We start from the raw sequence: 12345 nt of genomic DNA, 5'->3' as shown, positions 1-12345 counted from the left end.
ATATATGTATGTATATATATATATGTATATATATATATATGTATATGTATATATATGTATATATATGTATATGTATATGTATATATATATGTGTGTATATATATATATATATATATACACAGACACACACACAGTATCTTTTGCATATCTGTTTGAGAGATTAACATACTTCTGCTTATTTGTTGATTGAGTTTTTGGCTTTGTGAGTTCAAACTCTGGGCGACTTTACACAGTGTGAAAAGACATCCTGCCAATCTGTCTCTGAATGCAATGCTCTAATTTACTTTTCTAACTACTCTGTATATATATATATATATATATATATATATATATGTGTGTGTGTGTGTGTGTGTGTGTGTGTGTGTGTATATATACAGTGGTCTTATGAAAGTGTTCAAAAGTGTAGATGCCTGTGTGCCAGGAGACTTAGTCTTCTTGTTTGGTTATTGTCTCTGTTGCAGTGGCACCAGTTGGAGCTGGGGCTGGGCCTCAGCTGGGAGCAGCATCCTGGCTGAGTTTGGGACCCTTCACCTCGAATTTGTCCATCTGTCGGAGCTCTCCGGGAACCCCATCTACACAGAAAAAGTGCGATATATATTTATAGACCAATTCTCTGCATGATGCTTTCCATCCTTGAAGAATTGATATAGTTCAAGGTGAATATGTGAAAACAAGGCAGTGCTGTATTCTAATATTATTTTGTACCCTTTGCAGGTGATGAACATCAGAAAACTACTTAGCAAGATTGAAAAACCCCACGGGCTGTACCCCAACTTCCTTAGTCCAGTCAGTGGCAACTGGGTCCAACGTAAGTATTGTGTTAGTTGTATTCTTTATTCTGGTTATACATGTGTTTATTATTGTAATGAATAAGATTATGGGTAAATGTTGGTTATAAATTATAGGACAAGGTTCATGGCTTTCTTGTAGTATTTGGGGAAAAAACATAATGTTATCTTGGTGACAAATCCTTCTCTGAGCTGCAAAGAAAAGTTCCCATTTCTGACTCTTTTATTTGGCTTTCATACCGCTGACAGACGTGGATTCACCTCACGTGTTAAAGCTCTTTTAGCTGCTCGTCTGTGCCACCCAGTCATCCGTCTATTTTCCTTTCATTTTTAATATCAGGCTCATAGCAATGGCTATATGACTCCCATTGCTCTGGGTTATTAAAATGATAATGAATTAAATTACTTCAGGAAATTGGATCTTTCCGATTTACCTGAAAGTAGACGCTGTGACTGAAAAGGTGCTAATCTGGATGAAAACAGAGTTAACTGTGGTGGCTGAGCATGCAGAGAGGCAACATTGTATATTTTTATTGCCACAAAGAGAAAAAAATAACCTTGGCTTCACAACTCACCTTCATCTGTCTGTGGCAAGGACAAAGATAGCAGCACTGTTATAACCTCGTGGGGGAGTCAGCAAGGCATGTGTGTTCATGCACTGAGCAGGAGTGAAGACTCATACACGCCCCCACTGCAATATTATATTCTTATTTATGAATGGGACTTAAGAGGAAAATCAACAGCCACTTGTTTCAATTTCCACTCAAGCTTTAAGTGTGTTACATAATTTTAAGTTAAATAAAACATGTTCTACTATTAGTGAACAGAGAGCATTTGGGTACATGATCATTCACGCCACAAATTAATCAGAAAAGCCAAGAAAGAGTGACCAAATTGACAATGCAGCATATTTTGGACGTTCTACCACAAGTCACAAAGGCTTTTGAGACACTGTGATTCCAGAAAGTTTGTCATGTATGGTGGTCTGTATGACTTCAGCTGTGAATGGAATTACAGGATTTCTGGGAGGCTCTCCAAGTTGAATTAAATTATTATTTATTATTAATTTAATACCTGTTTTGCGATGATGGATAATGGAAAACCAGAAATGACAATATAGCTTAGAATTATTTACTATTATGTCCTATTTTTTTTAGTACTTTTTTTTGGTACTTCCCGGCAGTATATAACAATCATGTTTAATGGTATAATCAATTTAACAAATGGGACCTGGTTAAGTGGCAGGAAATATATCGATTACAAAACCAATTAAAATGATTTATTCATTCGTTTCATCTAAAATATGCGAAAATCAACACCATTAGGACACAATTAACTTACTGCTGTAGCGAGAAGTAGTAACAGTGTTTGCTACAGGTCTGATAGCGTTGACTGGAACTCCACAAAATAAAAGGATTGAAAAGTATGTGTATATACTCTAAGTATATAAATACATATATATATATATATATACACATATAGTATGTGTATATGCATGTACAATATATATAGTATATGTATATGCACATATATATGTGTATATGCACTGTATATATGTATGTATATATATAATTATGTAAGTAAACTGTAGAATGCTTCTTTTCAACACATGCAGATACTCTGCATCTAGACCTTTGTTTGACCCTGCTCAATCTTGTCATACATACAGACCTGTTTTCCCTCCTATTCCCCTTCTTAGATCACGTTTCCATTGGTGGCCTTGGGGATAGTTTCTACGAGTATCTGATCAAATCCTATCTGATGTCAGACAAGACGGATGGAAATGCAAAGACCATGTACTACGGCGCTCTTGAGGTATGGAAATTGTAATCTTAAATTTCACCCTAAGTTAGATCAAATGGTGCTTAAGCCTGAAGTCAAATAAAGTCAGGACGTGCAGACAGTGTTAAAACAACGAGAGGACAGCAGTTACCTTGGACACAGTTTGGGGGGGGGTTATGGTTAGTGTCCAACCTAGTAACACAACTGCCATGGCTTTTAAGTAAAAGTTACTAAGGCGCTACATTGGACCAATGTTTTAAATTGCCTTTACATTTACATAACAAGGTGCATGTCTGAAAGTAGCTATACAGCAATACACCTAATGAAGCTCAAAACCAGGGCTTTTATGCAAAGATGTATAGATGTTTCTCTCTTCTATTGACAGTCAGTGAATCTTATTCAGACATGGATGTAGAAGCGTACTGGACACTCCTTTTTTAAAGCACCATACCATGATTACATACATCAGGAACATTTTTGTGACATAGAAGCTCTCAATGGAACGGTCATAGGGAGAGGAAGCAAGATAATGAGACTAGCTTCTTGGCACTGCGTAATTTGATTAGATGGCAACTGAATCATGTATTTATATATACTGTGATGTAAAATAAGAGCACTCCCACTACCTGCAGAAATATGTCTGTGTACATGAACCCACCACACACTATACACAAGCATAAAAATACATCAGAATCTGTCTGTTTTCATCAGATAATGTCAGAGTAAAGCACATTCCCTCTGGCTACAATTATATTATCACAGACAATAACTTCATATTGCCATTGAGATTTCCTCATAGCTGCTAATTACAGACTCTCCTTCTCCCCTGTGACTTGATATGGCCTGGGACCCCAATGCTATCAGATTAATTTATATCCTGTCTGTTGATACAGAGATCTAAGGTGAAGGCGCGGTGCCACTTGTTATCAATGGCATTCAACTACAAGTAGATTACTAATTAAACAGTGTTTAATAGCAAAAACATTTTTTAATCATGCAATGCCATGGTTACTGCTAACAAAAGCTCTTTAGTGGGAAAATTGTCAGTCTCAGCCCTCAAGATTATTTTTTTTAGAACATGGTTTCAATAAATTATCATTTTATAACTATTACTTTGTTTTGCCCTCTGCAGGTTAAATCTTAATCAACACTCATTCAGCATAAAAGGTTTCTTATACAGTGTAGAGCAGTAGTAGAAGGGAAAAAAAGTACACAATGCAGTACTGGTTGTCACTGTCACTGAGTAATTTTTCAATAAAATATCCCACCCCACAAACCAAATGTTCTTCACACATGAATCTAAAAGAGGACGCCTTAATTTCCTCAACGTTTCTAGCATGAATGATTGGACCTGGGATTCAAGGGGGAATTTACACTTTTAATTATGAGCACATTGTGGGGTTGCTGCTAAATATCACAAACGTCAAAATATCACGAAAAAAATCTATAAGAGTTAATGATGAGTCGTTGAGAAATTATCTTAAAATATTTTGTAACTGGTATGTTCCGTCAATTAAAACGTGCTGACTAGAAACACAGGTGCAAATACGACAACAATGCACATCACTTTGCAGATTTCTCTGAAGAAGAAAGTTAAGGGTTTTTTCTTCAATTCAGAGTTCTTCCTTTACTTCCTTGTGCATCTTCCTTTCGTTTTTCTGATAATTTATTTAGGATCTGTGCTGGAGCTCTTCTTCACAGGGTATTAGATGAAATCCTTCCGAGCTTTGCCTTCCTGTTCTTCACCACATACATAATTTAACATATAAATGCAGACGTTTACAGTGTAGCAGCCATGTTGGAATCATCCCTTGTGTGTGAAAGTTGTCCACATATACTATACAGGCCTTTATAGAGAACACTGTGTAAATATCCTATGATTGGGAGTTTTTGTGCCAATATAAAAAGTATTTCAAACATATTCAGTTCACATAAGAATAAAACCCACATACAGTTACCTTAAAGGTGCTCTAAGCCACGGTGGGTGAGATTACTCCTTGCTGACATTGAAAGTATTTTCCAACAAAACAATACTAGCTTGCCCCTCCCTCCTCCACATCCCGTCTTCTCTCTTCTGTGCTTCTGTGCACTAACCCCCCCAACCCCAAATCCTTCTTATTGGTTATTGGCTGGAACACTGTTTGTGTATGCTTCGTGGTGCAGGTGTGCACAGTTTATTTTTGTTGCCATTTGTAGACCCTGGGATGTCTACAGAGGCCGCAGTTTTTTTCCAGTGTGTTCTGGGGACAGGCAGCTCGATGTTTGCTGTATGTGACAACATATGTTGTAGCCTTAAACACGTGTGACATTGCTTAGATCACCTTTAAGAAAATGCTGGTGTGTGTTGCTGCAGGCAATTGAAGCTAACCTGGTGCAGAAGTCACCGGGGGGTCTCACCTACATGGCCGAGTGGAGGGGAGGGATCCTGGACCACAAGATGGGCCACCTGGCCTGCTTCTCTGGGGGCATGATCGGCATCGGAGCTGATGATGGAGCGCCGGAGAAGAGACAACACTACATGGACCTGGCTGCCGAGATCACGCACACATGCCACGAGAGCTACACTCGCTCAGGTGAGTGGAAATATTGGGAGTGCAGAGGTTCTTTGCTTTGAGAGGCTGCAAAAATAGTTCAGTTCAGAAGGCTCAATGTCGTCCAGGAGGATGGCAACAGATGAGGAGCTGCTTCTGCTTATTTTATTTTGGATATAAATATACCATATCCAATTAAAAATGGAGATTATGGAGATAAAGAATGGTAGAGCAAACGTTGTGATTAAAAATTGAGTCCACAAGCAAATTCAATGTGTGTCCAACCTACAATCAATCGTTCAAAATGTATTTCTATAGCAACTATCCAAAGTGCTTAACATCAGAAACCAAGAGTAAAAACACATGTCATACAATACAAAAAATGAACGTAGAAAACAGTAAAATCTGAAAAGTACTGTATTAATGAGGGAGAGTAGAAGAGTTTCTATAGATATACCCAGGAGAAGCAACAAGCCTGCCTTAAATTTTTTTGGAAAGAACGTTGTTTGATCTCTTCTCTTCCCTGGCATCTGCCTTGGCCCTGACAATAATCTGCTAATTTTAAGATTCCACTGTTGGGTGGCTGGCTGTAAAGATTCATCCTCAAGTGTTCACTCGCCTTTGCTTCTCCAGTAAGATAATGTGACTCACCACATAACAGGTTTTTTAATATGCTTGGAATACTTTTGATCTGCAGGCCCAAATGGCTTCTCTGGCTTCCTCTTTCATAGTCATCCACCAGGTTTTTCTCCGCTCATTAAAGGGGACCGGATGGTACTTAGCAGCTCTTGGATTAGCGGTCTGCAGAAAAGAGAGAAGTGAGATTTGCCATTGCGTGTGCTTAAAGTGGCTGCTATTTAACTGTGTCTTAAATACGGTTACCATAGAGACTGCTGCTCTGGATCTATGCCACCTTCACAGCAACATAATTATGCTGTAAAATGGGGATATCATGGGAAGCAGCAGGAAGAGGAAGGTTTTATTGGTTTCAAAGGAAAAAGTGGTAATAGACTTTTAACGCTTAGCTTTGTGCATTCCTGCTATGCGATGTAGGGGCTAATGTACAATGGAGCAACTTGGGGCGGCCTCCAGCTCACCCAGTAAGAGCGTGCGCCCCATGTAGGCTGAGGCCTTTGCAGCGGCCCAGGTTCCAATCCGACCTACGACCCTTTGCTGTGTGTCGTCTCCCATCTCTCTCCCACCTTTCCTGTCTAGCCACTACCACTCATACATAAAGGGAAAAAGCCCCCCAAAAAAACAATTGAGCAACCTGAGAGAGACTGACAGCGTGTGTCACTTAGGGCCGTCACTAATTCAAACTACTGTTTAAATACATATATAAAAAATGATGTAAACAATGCAAGGTTTAAAATACTTCATTATAAAAAAAGAGCCAAAAAAATAATGTGAAAGAAAACAAAATAATGTTTTCACTATTGTGCCTATAATGGACAATAACGCTTATAAATAGACATTTATAAACAAATAAATAAAAAGTTTGATTATTTATTCCGTTGAGGTAATTGAAGGTGCAGCAAAAGATTTAAGAATCTACACCATGACTAGGCTTCATATTATCATTGCGCTACTGCTACTTCTGTTTACTCTGTAAACACGATGCTAGTGTATGTTCCGTCCTGGAAGAAGACCCCTCCTCTTGCTCTTACTAGGGTTTTTCATTCATTTTTTTCCTGCTTTTTTTTTTTTTTTACTATCCAAAAGGACCACATTGTGAAGCTCTCTGAAACATATTTTTGATTTTGGACGGTATAATGAAATTTACTTGTAACTTGACTTGTTGTCACTGACCCACCAACTACATCTTCCTGTCTTAGAGGTTTTTCTGTATACTGTTGTCCTTATTAATCATCTTTTCATCTACTAACTTTTTTTTTTTTTTGTCTTGCTTGAAAATGCTCATTCACACATACTCCATAATAGACTAGGTGGCCCAGTTCTCTGTTACACTGACTTCTTATTTCAAGATGATTGTCTGTCCCAATCTGATGCAACTACTCTCAAACCCTCAGTGACCTCAAAGGAACCTGCTTCCTCCAACATGGCCCAATTTTCCAAATGGCTACACAGTGGTTAGCTAAAATCACAGATGATAAGCCAGAGAGAAAAAAAAATGTCTGAGCAAATTGAGCACAGTAGGTAGAAACGAAATGTCAGACTCATCTTGCGTGCCATAATACAACTTCCACTTCAAGCGTGTTTCTGAGATGTTGCTATGCCGATGCTCCTGCCCTGACCTTGTCAAAAATAGATTCCTTTGTTCTGTATCATGAATATCATCTCTTTGCTAGGCAGTCTTGAATTGTGGTAGAAATATAATGAAAGTAGCAGGAAGAATGAGGAGGAGGAAGGGAGAAAAGAGAAGCCCACAGACCGTCTGCCATGCTGGGAAGGTCTTAGTGCACTGCAATGTTTATCTTAACTTGCAAAAAAGAAAGATAAACATTCAGTGTTCTTAGATATTTTTTTATTTATTTAGAAATTGATTACAGAGCTTTTGTAAATGTTGTAAAATAAAACTCTACTGTTCTGTTTTGTTTGTTTTTTACTCTTGATAGCGACCAAACTTGGACCTGAGGCCTTTAGATTTGACGGCGGAGGAGAAGCCACAGCAACCAGGCTGAGCGACAGATATTACATCCTTCGACCAGAAGTGATCGAGAGCTACATGTACATGTGGAGACTGACCCACGACCCCAAATACAGAGAGTGGGGTTGGGAGGCGGTTGAGGTGAGATACAGTGTACTATTCCAAGATCTTTTTTTGAGGCGCAATGACATTTAAAAAATACATTTTGTTTTTCATTTAAACATTTTATCAAACTAGTCCTGTTGGCAAAGCTTTCCCAATATACTCTTAGTCCAAAGATAAGATGGTGCTTATCTCTAAATACTTTTCTCAGGTTAAAGTGAAACTTTTTTTATTTTTTATTATTAAAGAACAACGTAAACCAGACGTGGTCCCTCCATCACCCGAGCGTGTCGGGGGATGGAGAGCGCGGCCTTACCCTCTGACGCTGTGTTTTACCGGCAGCTTTGTACAATTGCAACACCGCTACCACATTATACTCAGAGTCAACTGTGGCGAACAGGCAGCTGACCTTCTATGCTAATTTAGAGGTTCAAGCCAGTATTATAAGAGCAACCGAGTCAGACTCTGTCTACTGGCAGCTGCTCTGCACTTGTGACTGATATCGCAAGACAATTTTAATCTCAACAAGATGTCTCATCACAATCCAGGCTGCTATGGCATTCTCCTGTCAGGCTCTTGAAAACGTTCAGAAAGATTTTCTCTGTCATATTATTATGCCTTCATGTTTACATCTATTTTGGTTTGGTTTTAAGAAGTCTGTGTGAAAGAAAACAATGGTTGTGGCTGGTACTCGCTCCATTGAAAGAGAAAATCTTCTGCTACGTGTACATCTAGTCCTGGAATTAAATACAACTTCCACTTATTCAGTTGTGACAACCAGGAAAACATATTATTTATACCAAAAAGTACAAAGAATAATTTCTTGTTATAGTAAGGGGTAGTAGATACAGAACAGTATCATTTTGTCTTACTTACTGTCTCAGGAGTAGCTTGGGCTCTGATTTTATAATTTATATTCACCTATTATGTCAAGTCCCTTTAACACCCTCAATTACCCTCAACCAGCTTCCCTAACATTGTATGGCAGTATACATTAGCGTGTAGATGAAACAATCCCACTAGCACGAGGCGAAGGTTGTGTAGGGAGCAGCATTATGAATGTGGCAATAGACAGGACATTAGCTGTAGTAAACTGTAGAGGGCTGGCATGATAGATTTAGCATTAATTTAGTGCGCACAGGAATAGAGAGATCAGGCTGACGAGTTTGACAGGCCTTTAATTATTGGCCACAAAGGTTGAAAGCGGGTGTACAACCCTTCTCTTCATGAACATCAAGCATTAACACGGCAGGGTCTTTGTTAATTAGTACATATAAGCCAACCTTTTGTAGCAGGGGTAATAATGTGCTAATCCGCTTGGCTAGCTCAGCCACTCTCTATTAGCCCTTGTCAGATTTAGCATTGCTTCGGCTTCAATTGTGTAGCCGGCTAAAGCTTTTCACATGTTCCATGATTTACTCTTTCTAAAGGTTTACATGGACACACTGCAATAAAGGATTTTTGGTAACACTTTACTTGAAAGTGAAGGTGTTATGAAGGTGTCATAAACATTTATGACATATTGCTTCTTTCAGTAAGTGTCATTTGGTTAGGGTTTGTGTGTCCTGTCACACTTGTGTAGGTACCTTTGAGTAAAGTATTACCAGAGTTTTGCTTTATTACTCGTATGATTTCCTCGACACAGTTTGTAAAGCATTTGGTCCTGTCAGTGCAGAAGCAAGAGAGTGAGGTTTTCACTTTACCCACTTAGAGCTGCTTAACTGGGTGAATGACTAAATATAGTATTGATTCAATTTGTACAATCAAGCAACTGAAAGGAGTGGTCTTCACTTTTGTCCTAAAAAAACGTTTTTGAAGATACATGTACACATTTAAATGTGCCCTCTCCCTCCGGTCAGGCCCTGGAGCAGCACTGCAGAGTTGAGTCTGGCTTCTCCGGGATCCGTGACGTTTACACGATGACAGCCAGCCACGACAACATGCAGCAGAGCTTCTTCCTCTCAGAGACACTCAAGTAAGTCCTGTTTCCTCACTACATCTCCCTGAAGCAACCACATGCGTAAACCAACACAGGAATGTGATCTGTATCTGAATTGGAATTTCACTTGTAAGAGAAACATGGCTAGCAAAGAGATGATGTGCATTTAGACATCTGCACTGTACTTCCCCTTATCATTCTGTGGCCAGTAAGCACAACAAACTCCAGGTGACACATTGTGTCACAGCTAGCAGACGCAAACAGACTTCTTTTTTTATGACGACAGGATCATGAATCTTATTCAGGTCACCAGAAAACCCCAGACTGTGATGCTGCCTCACCCAGTGTTACTTTGTTTGTGAATAATTTAATAATGCTAGATTGAGTTGGCAAATCTTGTTGACACTTGTGGTGGAGAATTTTAAACATTTATAAATGATGAATTATATTATTCACATATGCATACTATTTGTTAAGTGAAAATGCCATAAAAAGTCAATTTTCAAAAGATTACATTTAATACAGTACAACCCATAGAGTACATGTAATGTATTGTAAAACATTAAAGTACATAATTAACCTGACAAGCACCTGTCAGGTTATTTATATTCTGTCATCAGTGCTACTGCGGTAATCTAAAATTGGCAACTTGGATGGGCAACTCAGCAAGTGTTAAGTATGACAAAAAAATTTCTTTATTTGGGGTTTTTTCAGCATTTTGTCCTGATTCAATTACTGATATGATGTAAATGAAAGGTCAACTGAATGATGCAACCTGCTAGAGGACACAGGTCACTCTGTTGGAATTGTGGAATCAAGAAAACGGAAGTAAGCCAAGATTTTCATTATAATAAATTCCTGTTTTTTCAGGTATCTGTACCTGCTCTTCTCTGATGACGACCTTCTCCCACTGGAGGATTGGGTCTTTAATACAGAAGCCCATCCGCTGCCCATCATCCGCAAGAGCTGCCTGCAGGACGAAGCAACACAGGATAAGACAGTTTCTGAATAAGACTGAAGACCACCAACAACTGAGACAGTTACAGACATGCGCACATTTCCTGTGCACACAGTCTCTCACACAAATATTGCAAACACCAATTCAATGCAGGTTCAGAGTCTTTTCAGGAGCGTGTTATGGACTCAATTCCTTTCCAGTAAAGGATGTTGTCATTTTATGCTGTGATTGTATATCCGTTCGCCGGGGTTCCTTCCTGCTGGCACTTTTTTTTTGTGGACAATCAAGACAAACGTGACTTTCATGAAAAGAGCACCTCTTTCTTTCCTCTGTGAGGAAACCAGTATAAATTTCAGACCCAAATGTAATGGGAAGAGGGTTGAACTATGGGCCATATTGTTAGAGAAAGAGAAACGTATAGAAAACCACTTGAGTTTTGCTCTTTTGAGTTTGTTGTTTTGTTAATCTGAAGTGATGAATCATTTACTTATCTTGTCATTGCATTTTTTCCTTTGTGAGTACACTCTTTGACCAAAGGTTTCTTTGCATTTCTATTTTCCCCTTTTTTAGTAATGTTTTTGTTGATTTGACAAGGTAAAATTTACAACAAGGATTGAATTGTAATAAATATTGATTAATGTACAGACAAACATGAAATGTGATTCTTGAATCCACTTCCAGACTAATGTTGATGTCATGTTTCTTACTGAAACAAGCTTGAATGAATTTTAAAAGTTCAGAGGTGTCAGGAAAGTGGCAGTGTCTTAAGCATCCAGGGACCATTTCTGAAATACAATTATGTTGGGTTGAGTTTCCACTGTATGCTTGGGTTATTTGTGATCACATGTTATGTCCCAGCCTTTCAAGTCAAAGTAACAAATGGAGTACTGTCAGTTCGGTGGCTGCAATAAAGGAAAAAGAACGCATTTGCTAGCCAACTCCAAATGGGTTTTCCTGTTTCTGTTGTAGTTTTTCTGCTTCACCCTGCCTTTACATGTGAATCCATGCGGCTGCAAAAACTGACGTTAACGGCCGTAAACCCGAGAGTGGAAACGGGTTTTCATTTTCTTTACTGTTTTCATCACTGCTGTCCTGCACAGTTGTGGCGCGAATGTGTTGTACATACAGATGAAGTGACTGACCCCTGTATGAGCTTGTCTTGATTTTACTTTATCTTTTTTCTAAACTTCAGTGGTTATTTTTTTCTGGGTTCTCTTTTGATTTGCTTCCCTCAGGTGTTTCAGTAAAAAGAAAAAAAACTAAAAGGTTTTGACTTTAAGTCTAGTTATTGCTGATATATTAATTAGTATTACTTATTCTTACTGTTTGATTTAACTTTAATTGTTGAATATTTTCAAATACTGATAAAGAACTGTGCAACTTTGTACATTTAAAACAATCCCAGTTGTTGTGTTTTTTATTGGCCTTGTTGTTTAATTACTCACAAATTTTTACAAAACCAAATATACTAATTTTTGTTACTAACAGGTCAGTCAAAAAATGTTTTATGTGCCATAAAATCTATACACAAATACTGAATAAAAATGATATCACACGAATATTTCATAGTCATACTATAACATGTCATAATATAAAAACCCATAGTATGTCATATTTCAGTCATAGTAAAGTGTGTC

General features: G+C 38.3%; 1 protein-coding gene across 2 annotated transcripts in view; it reads left to right on the top strand.

Moving 5' to 3' along the window:
- The window catches only part of LOC117945762 (mannosyl-oligosaccharide 1,2-alpha-mannosidase IA), a 182289-nt gene extending 170331 nt beyond the window's left edge, over positions 1-11958 (top strand). Inside the window, exons 6-12 of one of the 2 annotated variants that reach the window (XM_034873459.1) lie at positions 459-585; positions 715-808; positions 2488-2603; positions 4924-5143; positions 7678-7850; positions 9671-9786; positions 10621-11958. In XM_034873459.1, the coding sequence (XP_034729350.1) occupies positions 459-585; positions 715-808; positions 2488-2603; positions 4924-5143; positions 7678-7850; positions 9671-9786; positions 10621-10762 (988 nt within the window). In that variant the 3' untranslated portion in view covers positions 10763-11958. The remainder of the gene's footprint in view (positions 1-458; positions 586-714; positions 809-2487; positions 2604-4923; positions 5144-7677; positions 7851-9670; positions 9787-10620) is intronic. The other variant, XM_034873460.1, reaches the window with a different exon arrangement.
- Positions 11959-12345: the final 387 nt, after the last annotated feature.

The sequence above is a fragment of the Etheostoma cragini genome, chromosome 6 (assembly GCF_013103735.1).
Source record: "Etheostoma cragini isolate CJK2018 chromosome 6, CSU_Ecrag_1.0, whole genome shotgun sequence".
NCBI classification, from domain to species: domain Eukaryota; kingdom Metazoa; phylum Chordata; class Actinopteri; order Perciformes; family Percidae; genus Etheostoma; species Etheostoma cragini.
The sequence above is the reverse complement of the archived record's forward strand: the minus strand, read 5'-3'. Positions and strand labels throughout refer to the sequence as shown.